The sequence below is a fragment of the Myotis daubentonii genome, chromosome 16 (assembly GCF_963259705.1).
Source record: "Myotis daubentonii chromosome 16, mMyoDau2.1, whole genome shotgun sequence".
Taxonomy (NCBI): domain Eukaryota; kingdom Metazoa; phylum Chordata; class Mammalia; order Chiroptera; family Vespertilionidae; genus Myotis; species Myotis daubentonii.
In genome coordinates, this window is record NC_081855.1 from 49,429,027 (window position 1) to 49,444,964 (window position 15,938).

At 41.8% G+C, this 15,938-nt stretch overlaps 1 protein-coding gene across 1 annotated transcript in view; it reads right to left on the reverse strand.

The window, feature by feature from the left end:
* Nucleotides 1-11,020, reverse strand: part of TOP2A (DNA topoisomerase II alpha) — a 28,469-nt gene extending 17,449 nt beyond the window's left edge. The window contains exons 1-16 of the mRNA XM_059670938.1: nt 10,863-11,020; nt 9,054-9,206; nt 8,739-8,829; nt 8,393-8,456; nt 6,440-6,585; nt 6,166-6,263; nt 5,846-6,058; nt 5,524-5,697; nt 5,240-5,341; nt 4,995-5,132; nt 3,198-3,336; nt 1,952-2,109; nt 1,310-1,435; nt 634-744; nt 384-489; nt 184-293 (exon numbers count right to left, since the gene is read on the reverse strand). Coding sequence (XP_059526921.1) covers nt 184-293; nt 384-489; nt 634-744; nt 1,310-1,435; nt 1,952-2,109; nt 3,198-3,336; nt 4,995-5,132; nt 5,240-5,341; nt 5,524-5,697; nt 5,846-6,058; nt 6,166-6,263; nt 6,440-6,585; nt 8,393-8,456; nt 8,739-8,829; nt 9,054-9,206; nt 10,863-10,883 — 1,950 coding nt within the window. The 5' untranslated portion in view covers nt 10,884-11,020. The remainder of the gene's footprint in view (nt 1-183; nt 294-383; nt 490-633; nt 745-1,309; nt 1,436-1,951; nt 2,110-3,197; nt 3,337-4,994; nt 5,133-5,239; nt 5,342-5,523; nt 5,698-5,845; nt 6,059-6,165; nt 6,264-6,439; nt 6,586-8,392; nt 8,457-8,738; nt 8,830-9,053; nt 9,207-10,862) is intronic.
* Nucleotides 11,021-15,938: the final 4,918 nt, after the last annotated feature.

Below are 15,938 nucleotides of genomic sequence, written 5' to 3' on the forward strand. Positions count from 1 at the left end.
TTCCAAAATATCTCTTGTATAAAAACTAAAACAACAAAAACTCAGTTTTTAAAAAATATCTGGTTCCTTTCTCTGGGATATGCTTTCTGAAAACATGCTATTATACAAAAATGTTTCAATTGACTAGCTAAAGCAGTGATTTATAAAACTAGAATGTATGTATGAAATACAATTCAAACTCACCAGGCTGATCGCAGCATCATCTTCAGGACCAGAATATTTGAATTGGATACGATGTCTTTTCATATCTGCAAAGTATTCTTTAGCTTCTTTTGATGTGCTGGTGCCCAAACCTACATAACCAAGAATACCAAGTTACCCCCTATAATCTTTTATAGAATGGTATATTACAAAATGAGAATTCTATGAGTTTCATTACAAACCTTTGTAATACTTGACTTTCCATTTTTTATGATTTGGTGTAGAATTCTTCCATTCTTCAAATTCAGGAAGACTATAGAAAGACATTTCTTGCTTGTTTTTAGACACCTGTGGTAAAGTACATATTGCTGTGGCTTTGCACAGTGCTGGTACTCCTACATACCACCACACTTCATTGGGGTTATGTGTGTATATAGGTTTGAGAAGTAGGGCCTTAAAATATCCTTTATGGTATCTTAGAAGTTAATATACCTTTACAATGGGAGTGATAAATTCCTCCAGAAAACGATGTCGCAGAAGAGAGGGCCAGTTGTGATGGATAAAATTAATCAGCAAACCTTTGATATGGGAACCATCTTGGTCCTAGAAATATTTGGAAGGCCAAACATAGAACTGTTTAGGAACTCAAAAAATTATGATTGACATCTTGGGTAATTTCTCAAATTTTTTCTTCTATGGCAGCGGTTCTCAACCTGTGGGTCGCGACCCCTGTGGGGGTCAAACGACCCTTTCACAGAGGTTGCCTAAGACCATTAGAAAACACATATATAATTACATATTGTCTTTTGTGATTAATCACTATGCTTTAATTATGTTCAATTTGTAACAATGAAATTGGGGGTCACCACAACATGAGGAACTGTATTAAAGGGTTGCAGCATTAGGAAGGTTGAGAACCACTGTTCTATGGGGATTAATAAAAAAAGGCTATTAAAATATTCAAAGACTATTCAAATCCAGACTATTAACCTGTATATGTAGTGTACATATGATATAAACATAATACTATATCTGCTTAGATACTGATTAGAGAGAATAACCAGAGCTCCAAGTTAAGTAATTTCCTTTCATTGCAGGAAAGCAATGCAACAATAAGGTATGTTTAATTTACTATAACAATCTAAAGTATCTGAAAAGCAAATCTGACCTGATCTGTCATAATCATTATCTTCCCATAACGAAGAGTCTTCAGTGAATCTTCATCTTCATAGTTTTTCTTGTACTGAAGACCCACAATCTTTATGATATTGTTAATTTCGGCATTTTCCATTATCTGAAATGGACATATATTGTTTATAAATGTGAAAAGAACAAAGAAATACAACAGTGTATGTTGCCTGGATTTTCTTGAGCTCTGGTATTTTAAGTTATAATTAGCCTATACTTTAGTAATCAGAAAGATCTGTTAAGACATGATATAGCCCTAACCGGTTTGGCTCAGTGGATAGAGCGTTGGCCTGCAGACTGAAAGGTCCCAGGTTCGATTCTGGCCAAGGGCATGTACCTTGGTTGCGGGCACATCTCCAGTAGGGGGTGTGCAGGAGGCAGCTGATTGATGTTTCTCTCTCATTGATGTTTCCAACTCTCTATCCAAAGACGTGATATACCCCTGGCCTGGTGGCTCAGTTGGTTGGAGCATTGTCCACACACCAAAATGTATCCAATTTCTTAAAATAACAAAAACTATCTAAAATACATTTTAAAATGCCCAATGAGGGAATGAAACACAAGCACCAAGTCCTGCATTATAAAACTAGATAGCAATTCTAAAGATAGTTTTATATCCTACCTGTTTATGAGAAGCTTCTCGAACATTGAGTATTTTTCCTCTAAGAGGGAAAACCCCGTACTTGTCTCTCCCAACCACACCTAGGCCTGAAACAGCCAAGGTTTTAGCTGAGTCTCCTTCAGTCAGAATAAGTGTGCAGTCAGTAGAATTTCGGCTCCCTAAAATAAAAATACACAAATTATTGGCACATTTAGTTCAACCTCAAATATTAATTCAGACATGCTGTTAATAACTTTGTGATAAAACTCTAGTAATATATAGTTTATAACAAGTGGCTTCGGAGTAAAATGGAGGTAATAATCTATAATAAAAGCATAATATGCTAATTAGACCAGATGTCATTCCGGATGAAGCCGGGGCTGCGAAGGAAGCCTGGGTCCTGGGTGCCAGAGGGAAGCTGGTGTCGGCAGCTGGGGGAAGGAAGGCCTACTCTTGTACAAATTTCATGTATCGGGCCTCTAGTTAGATATATATTTTAGCTAAAGTTCATAGTAAATAAAAGTCTTAGTTTCTTAGGCTAATTTTTCATTTTATGCTACCGTTGAACATTCATTTGATCATATTACATGAAAAATATTTGTTAAGCTGAAGGAATTTTAGAAAATGGTAGAAGTAGGAAGATTTCTCTGACCTCACCCCTCTTAAAGCAGGTCATAAGACTCTCATTGTGAGAAGGGCCCTCCATATACCCAGAGGAAAGGAGCATTCTTAACTTCAGGACTGAGGGACACTGAGAAGAATCTGAATAAACAGGCCTCACTGAGCTTCCCCAAGTTTACTGCACTTAGCTTATACTCTTTACTTATCATATCTTTCCACGACTTTCTACTCTTCATCAAACCTGGCATAAAAATACCTAGGTTTAATTATTTCGTTGGGGCTTCATTTCCTCCTGTGTCATGTAAAGTTTACATTAAATTAATCTGTACGCTTTCCTCCTGTTAATCTGTCTTTGTTAGTTTAATTTTCAGACCAAGCCAGGGACCTAAGAGAGTCGAAGTAAACTTTTCCCTTTCCTATAGATCAATATGGAACTTTCCTGTTCTTTATCCCAAAATAATCATCTCGACATTATTTTAATTGGAAATTACCTAAATGTTTAATAAAAGGGAATCCATTGATTTTTAAGAGTAAAAATATTCTCTTGATATTAACTGCCAAGGAAAAAAATACTCATGGTATGCTGTTAATGAATAAAACAAATAACAACTATAAGATTTAAAATTTGGAAACATTAAATGTGTACCTGCATCATTGGCATCATCAAGTTTGGGAATTCCCTTGATTCTGTTATGTTTTACAGCTGAACACTTCTTGTTTAACTGGACTTGAGCCTTAAACTTCACCCAGTTTAGTATGCTTTCTACAATACCACAGCCAATTGCCTGAAAACAAGAAGATTCATGTTAAGGAAGAAGATTTCAGTCATAAATGTAGAATATAAATGAGCTCCCCTTAAAAATACTTTAAAGATTGAAAAGAGCCCTTGCTGGTTTTGCTCAGTGGATAGAGCGTCAGCCTGTGAACTGAAGGGTCCTGGGTTTGATTCCCATCAAGGGCACATGCCCCTGTTGTGGGCTTCAACCCCAGTAGGGGGCATGCAGGAGGCAGCCGATCATTGATTCTCTCATCATTGATGTTTCTATCTCTCTTCCCTTCTTCTCTGAAATCAATAAAAAAAAGTATATTTAAAAATATATATATTGAAAAGAGATAGAAATACGATTTCTGGATAGAGGGTGGCAGGTCTTCCTGTCTCAGTTTATCACTACTGAAGAAGCTGGTTCCACTGGGTTCATTTATTCAATAAATACTTATTGACTACACACTTATATTGTGCCAGACACTGAGCTATATGTTGAAAATCTAGCAGTTAAAAAAATTAGAACTGGTCCCTGTCTTCATGGAATTTAATATACAACAAAGACAAGAGACAAATAAAATGGGAAATCACAAGTGTAATGAATGTTATGAATAAATGAAAAAAATGTGCTACATATAATAGTGTATGTCAGTGTTATACTGGACAAACTTAGTAGGGGAGAAGTGTAGAAAGTAAAGGCTTTCCTGAGGAAATGACATTGAAGACCTAAAGTAGTTAACTAGATTTAAAGCATTCCGAGAGATAAGCATGTGAAAAAGTTATAAGGAGGAGAAGAGTATTATGTTTTTCAGTAATTTAAAGCCATAGGAAAAGTGCCCTGAGATGAGGCTGGAGATGGCAGGGTCTTGTAGACCAAATTAAGCAATTTGGACTTTTTCTAAGAGTGAAAATCACTCAAAGACTTCCAAAAGAGAGTGAAGACAAAACGTGTGCTTTAACATAAAAAGATTACTCAAAAGCATTACAAAGAAATGACTAAAATTGTATGAATGTTAAGCTATTAAGAAAAGAAATGATAATAGAAGGCGATTGAGATATCTAAGAAATGATCCTCACTTGAGGATATTTTTCCACTATTTTTTCAGAGAGAGAAGGGAAGGGGGTGTGGGAGAGAGAGAGAGAGAGAGACAGACATCGACTGGTTGCCCTGCACACAAGCCCCGACTGGGGATGGAGGAGTAAACCCGTGAGGCATGTGCCCTTGACTGGGAATCGAACCCACAATCCTTCATTGCACAGGCCAATGCTCCAACCACTGAACAACACTGGCCAGGGCCAAGAGATAATTCTTATGGATGAGAGAGGGGGCATAAAGAGAAGGCTCCCAGCTTTCTTGTTTATGCAACCTAGTGGTTGGTTGGGGCCTTTTTATTAAGATAGGAAATAGTTTTGGTTTTTTGGGGTGGGGGATTTCCTTATATGGAGATAAACTGAATATGGTGAGAAGGAATTAAGCTTTGAATGTGTGATTGAGAGCAACTTTAGGCATTCAATGTTTGGAAAGCAGATGGGCTGAATTCAGGAGTGATCTAAACTGAATGGTGATATAAAATGCTATCTCTCTCTCTCTCTCTCTCTCTCAATCATCTGCAGAGCTGAAAGGGTAATGGAAAATAAAGCAAGGTATTTCTATTATTTTATTTCCCTCTATGTACTCACAGCTTTGATGAATTTTTCACTTAATTGGCATGTTGATCCAAAACTCTTGGCTTGTAAAGTCATGTTTTCTTTTGTCTGAGAGTCAAAGGTTGGGTTTTCAATTAAGGCATTCACAAAAATCCACATGTGATTTTTCACCTGCAGTAAAAGTTGACATTAAATCACTAAAAACATACTCATATTTTATTTATAGCCTGTCTTTTCTTCCTTGCATTTGGAAAAAGAAAACCGCTAAAATACAATACCTGATGTGCTTTTACTGCAACACCGCCCTTGTTCTTCTTCTTCACAACATCAACAAGTTTAGTCACAATCTGATCAGTTACATAATCAACATGTCTGCCACCCTAATGAGGAAAAATAATAGACTGTAAAGCTCAGTATCCTCAAAATTATAATAAACATAAAAGTCTAATTTAGCTTACTTTATACCAAGGTAGCCAAATATCCAAGTTCATTTTATATATATTAAAAATAAGAACATGTATGAAAATATAAATCATAATTAATAATTCAAGAATAAAATTACCTTGGAAGTAGCAATGCTGTTGACAAAGCTAATTTGTTGAAAGCCTTTTTCACTCATTGTTAAACATACTTCCCACCTGTGGTTTACTTGTTCATGGATAACTTTCAATGGGTTGCCAGTTTCATCTACCTTATCCTTCAAATACATATCCACATAGCTACGGAATCCTTTCACCTATACAGTAATTAAAATGGTATATAAAAAAAATTAGACTGAAGAATAGACTAAGATTTTTTCAAAACGAATGAAATGGTTATTGAATGAAAACCAATTTTGCCTTTGACAATGATCACACATTGCCTCGTGACCAGAAAACACTTACTGGCAGCTTATTTCCATTGAGAAAGACTTTGACATCTTTAGTGGATCCAGCAATATCATATGCTCTTCTAACCATTAGTGCAACAATGTCTTTGTCTAGGCTTTGCATTTTAAATTTAGACAAATCGGGCTGGAAGGTAATACATGTATAATCTTCTCCATTAAAGGGTTTGAGTTCCATCTCACCGGCTCTCCCCATGTTATCCATCCATGTCTATAGAAGTAAAAAATAGAAAAGATGAAAAATTCGAGTCACCTTACAAAGAAACTAGAACTAAATAACACAAATTGCTATAGTACAATATACAACTATTTACTTGCCTGTTTGAACATTTTCTTGTATTCTCTACTGGCTGTTTCCACAGTAAATTTGGTACTGAATATGTTACACAATTTGGCTCCATAGCCATTTCGACCACCTGGGCAAATAAATAAATACTATTTGTTATCTCATGAACAGCTTCATTTCTTAATCACTGGTAAAGTGATGCAATTATAAAGATTTTAAAACTTTATGCCACAGATAGTCATTTAAGATATTTTATTTTGTTTTGCTTTTTAGCAACAGTGTTTATTTTTTCCCTCAGTACCCTACCTGTTACTTTCTTTTCATCATCATCATAGTTACTAGAAGTTAAGAGCTGTCCAAAGATGAGAGCTGGAACATACATCTTCTCTACTTTGTGTTCAACAACAGGAATACCTTTTCCATTATTCCATATACTAATTAAATTGTTTTCCCTAAGAAAAGAAGATTGGAATTTGGTTGTTAAGCTAGTGCTTAAATATGTTTTATATTTAAATATCTTTATTTCTAAAATTCAGTCTTAATTTCTTTATGGCTCTTGTACATATATTTCTTCTGAAATTTAGCATGAACTCTCTTTCTCACTGTGCTTAATTCCTGATACTCCTGAAATAGGAGCCAAGAGGAAAATAAAAATTTAAACCTGTTCCAACACCTGGGCTGACACTGATAATGTTGAAAAAATATGAAATTTTAAAATGTTAGGATAGACAAAGGGAAATGACCTATGCTCAATGGAAAGATAAGAACAAAATTTGGAAACTATTACTATATTGCCTTTTTCTTTTTTAAAAAATTAAATTTACTGGGTGACATTGATTAATATGATCATACAGGTTTCAGGTGTGGGTTTCTGTTACAAGATCTATTGCAGCCGAAACCGGTTTGGCTCAGTGGATAGAGCGTCGGCCTGTGGACTGAAAGGTCCCAGGTTCGATTCCGGTCAAGGGCATGTACCTGGGTTGCGGGCATATCCCCAGTAGGAGATGTGCAGGAGGCAGCTGATCGATGTTTCTCTCTCATCGATGTTTCTGACTCTCTATATCTCTCCCTTCCTCTCTGTAAAAAACCAATAAAATATATTTAAAAAAAAAAAAAAAAAAGATCTATTGCACTGTGTGCCCACCACCCAAAGTCAAATCTTTGTGTTTTTGTTTTGTTTTTTTATACTGCTTTTAAGAGGATCATCTGTACTATCCTAGCTCTCTTAGCTTTCCCACCCAACAAATCTCATTGTAAAACAAATATGAAAGGGAAAAACTTCAATTGTAAATTTCCCTGCTTGCCAATAAAATGCTAAGAATTTATTTGGACTTTGAATAGGCTAATAAAAAGGTGAAGCCCTGGCCAATGAGGCTCAATTGGTTGGAGCATTATCCCATACAGCAAAAGATCGAACGTTCGATTCCTGGTCAGGGCATATACCCAGGTTGCACTTCAATCCCGGGTGGAGGCAACTGATCGTTTCACTCTCACATCCATGTTTCTCTCTCTCCCCCTGCCTTCCCCTCTCTCTAAAATCAATAAAAATGTGTCCTTGGGTGAGGATAAAAATAAATAAGTGAAACAAGCATTCTGACCACCCACAAACGGACACCCAACATTTATAATCAGAAATGTTAGATCTCTACCACCACCTGCTGGTTTATTATTCGAATAGCATTAGGTGGAGGAAAAAATTCAAAAGCTCTAGACTCCAGAATACTTCAGGCAATTATTGGAGATGTTATGGAAGTATTTAGGGATGAAGCATCATAGTGTTGGTAATTGATATTTAAATTTGGAAAAAATATAGATGAAGCAAATATGGCACAGTGTTGATAACTGTTGGATCTAGATAGTAGGTATTAGAGGTTGTTCATTTTAGCATTCTGTCCTATTTTTTTTTCTCTTCAAACTTTTATTTTAAAAATTCAACTTTATGCCCCAACTGGGTGGCTCAGTTCGTTGGGTATCATCCTGTACATCAAAAAGGTTGCAGAACACAGGCTCCCAGCCTGCCGTGGCGGGACCTCCTGTTCAGGGCATATGCCCTGGTTGCAGGTTCGATCCCGGTCAGGGCATGTGCGGGAGGCAGTGGATCCATCCATCTCTCTCCCCCCTCCTTCTCTAAAATCAGTAAAAACATATTCTCAGGTGAGGATTAATAAATAATAAGTCAACTTTTCTAAATTCCAAGAAAATGCAACTAACAGTAACAATGAACTATAAGAAACAAAAGACTAATAACAAGAGACTTACGGGTCAATTGTGACTCTAATACAAGACATTTTTGGGTCCCTTTGTTTGTTGTCTGCAGCGTTGACTAAAATAAAATAAAATACACATTTGTAAAAAATTAAAGTATTTTTAAAAATTCCTTAACTATAAGATATAGAAAGAAAAATCTCAAGCAAAGAGTAGCATCAACAAGGTGTTAATTAAGCAATTTTTACTCATAGTACTGTTTCTAGGAAAGAATTCAACATCACTGCATCACTTCTCCCAACAACTGAAATGACAGCTCTGGCTACAGAGGGTTTGCTAGGAATGAAACTTCTTATAAAGGATTTGATCAGCAGATCTTTACATACATGAATTTACTCACCTAGAATCTCATCAAAGATCTTGTACAAACCAGGAACAAAAGTGACTTCCCTATAGTTAATGCCAATATCTTCATCGTAAACCCACATTTGCTAGAAATAAGGCAAAGGGATATAGTTATTTTTACCCTATATTTATTCTGTCTCATCATCATGATTACTATAAGGTCTTCTGGATTAAAAAATATATACACACATATATAATACTTCAGGCTAATTCCAGTGGACACTCAAAGCACACGAAAGTATAGAAAATTAACCAGGAAAAGCACACATTTTAACTACGTAGTCACTGCGTTTAAGGGGCTTGGCTGTACCTGGGTCACTAATTCCACGGAGCCAATGTAGGTGTCTGGACGGAGCAAAATATGTTCCAGTTGCGTTTTCTTTTGATAGATTCTTTCAATAGACAGTCTTTTTTTAGCATCTTCATTTTTCTTTTTGTTGATTTGCATATTCTCATTTACAGGCTAGCAATTTAAAAAAATGGTGCCGTTTAATTATAGGTTTATCAGAAACTATAAACAAAACACGTCTACCGTCACATGCCTAAGCACACTGTAACAAATCGCATCTTCCGGTGGGCCTGGGTGGAGTTTACATCTCTTTGCACAGACATGGCGATTTAAGGTCCCTGAGGCCGGGTTCCTAGGTGTCTGTCCGTTTTTATGGATGTATTACCTCATCCCTAGGTGTCCGTCCGTTTTTACGGATGTATTACCTCATCCCTAGGTATCCGTCCGTTTTCATGGATGTATTACCTCATCGCTAAGTGTCCGTCCGTTTTCACGGATGTATTACCTCATCCCTAGGTATCCGTCCGTTTTCATGGATGTATTACCTCATCGCTAAGTGTCCGTCCGTTTTCATGGATGTATTCCCTCATCGCTAAGTGTCCGTCCGTTTTCATGGATGTATTACCTCATCGCTAAGTGTCCGTCCGTTTTCATGGATGTATTCCCTCATCGCTAAGTGTCCGTCCGTTTTCATGGATGTATTCCCTCATCGCTAGGTGTCCGTCCGTTTTCATGGATGTATTACCTCATCGCTAAGTGTCCGTCCGTTTTCATGGATGTATTCCCTCATCGCTAAGTGTCCGTCCGTTTTCATGGATGTATTCCCTCATCGCTAGGTGTCCGTCCGTTTTCATGGATGTATTCCCTCATCGCTAAGTGTCCGTCCGTTTTCATGGATGTATTCCCTCATCGCTAAGTGTCCGTCCGTTTTCATGGATGTATTCCCTCATCGCTAAGTGTCCGTCCGTTTTCATGGATGTATTCCCTCATCGCTAGGTGTCCGTCCGTTTTCATGGATGTATTCCCTCATCGCTAAGTGTCCGTCCGTTTTCATGGATGTATTCCCTCATCGCTAAGTGTCCGTCCGTTTTCATGGATGTATTCCCTCATCGCTAAGTGTCCGTCCGTTTTCATGGATGTATTCCCTCATCGCTAGGTGTCCGTCCGTTTTCATGGATGGATTACCTCACTACGTGTATCTGACACGGAACTATGTCCCATGTTTGAAATGTCATCAATGAAATACACCCACTTCTTGCATCGACTCCGCAAATAGTAACTGAGCGCCTACTAGGTCCCAGGCGCACAATCGATGCCGGCTCGGCAGCATCCGTGTGGGAGGCCATCGGCTGGCCGCGTTAACGTCGTGAGCACAGGAAGGGCACATTTTGAACAACCGGGGCCTGCCGGCTCCCCAGGGGGGGCCACCGTGCCCTGCTCTGCACCTTTCAAGGTCAGGGCCACTCAATCCCATTTTCAACGGGAGGGTAGGAGAGAATACCACTAGTTCTGTGGAAAGTCGCAAGCGGGCCATTATAACACAGAGCGACTATGGGGCCCATTGCATCCTGTGCCTAGAAACCGTAACCACACAAAACACAACACCCTAGAAGCCAGTTCGGCCAGTAACACTTCAGTATCGGCACCACAAAGGGTCTCCCCCTTTCCACGATCACACGCAGCCAGGAGACTGGGCTCCACACAGAATACAGGCTCCCAGCCCGTGGGGGCGGGAGGAAACCCAGCCAGAGAGCCTCACCCCTGACCGGCAGCCAGGGAGATAGCGGGCCGCGCTCAGACTCCACAACCCGTCTCCTCCGCGAGCTGTACCTGCAATGGTGACACCTCCATGGTGACGGTCGTGAAAGGGCTCGAGAACCCTGCAAGCGACTGAACCGGCGGGACCCACGAGACAACCGCGGAGCTAGCGGCTTCTCCACAGACGCTCGTCCGTTAGGAGAGCAGCGCCGCTTCGATTTGAACTCTCCTCTAGCCCGCCCAGACCAGATGAGCCAATCCCGACTCGTTGGGTCTAAGAAACCAATAGTAGCTGGTGTTTTTATATCTACCAATGAAAGGCGGCGTTGGTCGGGGGTCTGTTTGAATGAACCAATTAGGTAAGGGATCCGGGACTAGGGGATTGTCCAAAGGCGGCACTTGTTGAGGCGTAACGGAGAGACAGACAGGGTATCTGGCCAATGAGGAGGGCTCATCTGTCCTCTCCGTGCAGAAACCTCTGAGGAGTCGCGCGGTGGAAGCGTGAAGGGATTTTCTGAGGGGCAGACTAGGGTGGGAAGAGAGAGGAGTATATTCATCCCCTAGGAGCGGCTCATTTCTTTGAGGGCCCGAAAACCTAGAATCCACCCTCTGTCCGAAGTTTTTTTTAGCGAAAGGGGAAGAATCCGAGCTCCATTTTCCTGAGGAAACTTTCCGCATTTTCTTGAGGAAACTTTCCTCATTTTCTTGAGGGGGACCGAATGCCGGCTTGGTGGACAGGCAGCCTGGCGATTTCATTAAGCAACGCAGGTTCTGGCATCTGCCTCAACGCTCCCTACAAGAATTTATTTGTAAAGAAACAAAAGTGCCTCATTTGTGGTTCTTGGTTTTCATGTAATGAAAGGGTGTAGCGAGGCCATGCGAAAGAGAGAGCAGCATTGGGCTGCAACTGAGCAATTGAATAATTTATAGTTACCACCGCAGGAGCTGAGGATGGTGTAGGGGTCATTCTAGGGCTGATTTAAAGATACATACTTTTATTGAGTTCAGAGAGGAAGGGAGAGAAAAACATCAATAATGAGAGAGGATCATTGATTGGCTGCCTCCTGCACGCCCCACACTGGGGTTCAAGCCAGCAACCCTCCTGGGAATCGAACCGTGACCTCCTGATTCACAGGTCTACGCTCAACCACTGAGCCACGCGGACCTGCTGATTTTTTATTTATTTTAATTTTTTGCTCAGCCTACCAGTAGGAGGCTCCCTTCTGTGTCAAGTTCCCTGGAGTGTGCAGTGGAAATGTCAAAGACCAGAGATTTTTATTACTCTGATATAAAAGTATTTGAGTGAATTTCTTCTTTCCTGTCAATCCACAATGTGAAAAGGATGAAAAACAAGCTGTCTGACTACTAATTCCACCTGAGCCGCCACCTCCTTCCAATCAGCATTCCCTGAGTTTCAGTCCGAGCAGGGTAACGGGCCACGATGTGGTCTTGATGGAGGTGGCTTCATGATGCTTTTGTTTCCTCTGCTAAAAAGGGGGAATAAAATAATAGTATTTCCTCAAAGTTGTAGGAGGATTACCTGAAATAAATGAAAGGCATTTAGAATAGTAGGCTAACAGTATCAGTCAGGAAGCAGGCATTTTCCTCAGGCTGGCCTGACAATTGGGATTTAGTGCTTTTTTTTCTTCTTCTAAAAGAGATAGATTTTCAATATATGGGGGGAGCCTGCAGTGCTTGAGTATAGATATAGAAGTTGCCTCAGGAGGAATCTGGGTTCTTAGTTTGAGACTCCCATTGCCACCTTTACCCCAGACCCCTGGCCCAGAGGACCCTCAACCACCCTTCTACCCAAAGAATGCTATCCTTATGTCATCCACCCATCATTCACCTATTCATCCAGCCAACATTTAAATAGTTTAAAAATATATATATTTTTATTGATTTCAGAGATGAAGGGAGAGGGAAGAAAGAAATAGCAATGATGAGAGAGAATCATTGTTCCATCCCTCCTGTACGCCCCCTATTGGGGATCGAGCCCACAACCCGGCATGTGCCTTTGACCAGAATCAAACCTAAGACCCTTCAGTCCGCGGGCCTTAGCTTTATCCATTGAGCTAAACCGGCTAGGGCCATCCAACATTTACTTACCATCAACCTCCCATCAATAACACGCTATCCACCCCTCACCTCTGGTCTGACTGCTCCTTCCAAAGGTGAGGCTGGTGGGCTGAGAGGCCAGGGATCCCTGGGGCTCCTGGGATTCCCCACAAGTCCCTTCTCACCAGGAAAGCCGGGGGCTCAGTCCTGGGGTCCTCCCCTTCCCTTTTTCTCCCTGTTGGAGCCGACAAGGTATGTGGTAGACATACAAACCAGGACGGAAGGGCTTTCTGTCTCACTCCAACTCTTCAGTCTTCCTTCTGTTCCCCCACCCCACTTCCACTGCCACCCCAGAGGATCCCAAAGTCCCTGAAATTTCTCACCCAGAATGGCACTTACGTGACATTCAGGAGGCTCAGCAGGGCAGGCAGACCCAGAAGGTGGGCAAAGAGCAGGGTTGGATTGCCATGGAAGAGAGAGAGAGATTAGAACTAGTTCCAGAGAGAGAGGTGTAACTGCAGGTGACTGCAATGGGGTATCAAACGAGAAAGAGAAAAGCCAGCAATGTCCCCTAATGTGGTGTGAGGAATGGGGTTACCAGGACCTGTCACTTTCTCCCCAGCTCTCAAGTGGGAAGAAATCCTAGATAAGCTCCTTGGGCGTTGTGATGTTGGGATTTATAATAAGAAACATATTTGGTATTCTTCCACATTCCTGGCACAGGGGGCTCCTAAAACCCTTGGAATTTCCTAAGTGGTAAATGCAATGAAGGTTCTTTTGTTATGTTAATGGTGAGTTTTGGAAAGCCCTTCTTAGGTAATTAAGGATGGGGGCTGGTTGCCAAGGGAACCCATCAAGAGATTAGTCGGCTGGAATTTTGGCCTTACCCATCGATTTCCGATCTCCAGGAAGGGAGAGGGTCTGGAGATTGAGTATGATCACCAATAGCTAATGATTTAATCAATCATGCCTCTATGTACTGAAGCCCCATAAAACTGCAAAAGGACAGGTTCGGAGAGTTGCTGGGTTGGAGGTGCAGGGAGAGTGGCTCACTGAGAAAGGGCAGGGGAGTTCTGTGCCCTTCCCCCATACCTTGTCCTATGGCACTCTTCCACCTGGCTGTTCCTGAGTTATATCCTTTTATAATAAACCAATAATCTAGTAAATAAAATGTTTCTCTGAGCCACTCTAGCAAATTAATAGAACCCAAGGAAGGGGTCATTGGAACCTCCCAAAGGTAGCAGGTCAGTCAGAAGCCCGGGTGACAACCTGGACTGTCCACTGGCATCTGAAGGGTGGGGGGCATTCTTGTGGGACTGAGCCCTAAACCTGTGGAATCTGATGGCAACTCCAGGGAGTTAGTGTCAGAACTGAGTTAAATTGTAGGACACCAGCTGGTGTTGGAGAATTACATGATAGTGTTGGGAAACCCACACATCAGAATTGGGGTCAGAATTGAAGGAAGCTTTAGGGTGGGCCCCAGAAAGAAAGGAATTGGCTGGAGTGGGATGCTGTGTGCCTCTACCTGCATCCATCTGTGTCCCCGGTGATGTCATCTCTGGGCTCTAGTCCCTCCCCTTCCTCACTCTACGTTTGCTTGCTTTTATGCTGGTGGAGAGAACCTGAGTAGAGGCTCAGGTGTCTGTGTGATCTGCCAGAGCCTGCGGGAGAGCTCCCATTCCTTAATGAGAGTCCTGGTGGGAGTAGGGGAGGGGACTGCGTTCCTGGTAGCTAGCTGCTTCCCCAGCTCTGACCTTGGCCTGTGAGCCCAGGGGTCTGATTGGGGAAGAGGCTATCTGGAGCTGCACAGACCCATCCTCCAGTCCATTGCCTTCAGAGGGCCTTGGATGCTGCTGGGAGCAGGCCTGGTGGGTAGATGCAGGCTCCGAGACCTGGTCCAGCTTGGCAGTTACTGCCTCATTTCTTCCTCTAAAGAATGAATACTTAGGGGGAGACTGGATGGGAGCTTTGGTTTCATGTTCCATCTGTAAATCTCTCCTATCTTTCCAAGTTCTTTATTTCATATCTATCTATCTTCTCCTCCTTTCCATTTCTCTGCGTGTTCCATGTTTCGTCTCTTCCTCTCATGACCACTTTGCTAGTACCCTCTCCTCTTCTCTCTTTCCTTCACCTCGAATTATTTGTAGAATTTTAGAGTCAAAAAAGGTTACAATTTGTAACCGGCTTTTTGGGATGTATGTTCTTCCACTTATATGGCTCATTTGATCCTCCTTAACAGGGTGAAGTAGATACTGACTCCCCATTTTACAGATGAAGAAACTGAGGTCCATCATGGTGAATATACAAGCCCACAGTGCACGATTAATCAGGGCAGAGCTTGGATTTGAATCCTTGGCTCTGACTGTAAGAGCCTTCTGCACCACAGCCTGTGTACCCCAACCTGAGGGCAAAGCTCTTCCCAGTTGTGGCTGCTGGCTTGGGGCCAGCCTCTGCTGCTCTTTAGATTATCATGCCTGGGTCGGGGTGAGGAACAGACTGCACACAGATCTTGAGCATTACTGGCTCCAAGCATCAAGCCTCTGGAAACCAAAAGGGCTGAGGGGGTGAGGATGGAAGAATCCAGGCTTCAGGAGAGAAGAGGATGGGGGCTATGTGGATTAGGGGCTCCCGGTATGGGCCTTGTTCCTGGGCCTACTCAGCCCTGTCCCTTTGCCCTCAAATTCGCCACAGCCCTCACCAGCTGTCTTTAGGACTGCCCCTACTCCTTTAGGAAGGCAGCACAAGAGGTCCCTGGCATGGAAAGCTGGGGGCACTGTGGCTTCTCTCTTTGACCTTCTCTTCCCACAACTAGAGCTGGGCAGGCAGGGAGGGTACAAAGCCTCTTGGTGCACAGAATCCTGACAAGGGCAGCCTGGCCGGAGGAAGAGGCACTGTCTGCGTTTGGGCAAACCTCCCAGGATGAGACACTTCTGGGTTCGTAGGTGTGCCAGTGGGGGCCCGGGCACAGGCTCTGTGTCTTCCCACAAATGGGTTTAAATCCCAGTTGCTTGTGACCTGAAGCCAGTCTTTTTACTACCTGGAGTCCCATCTAAAAGTGTATTTGTAGAGTTACCATGGTGATCAGTAATC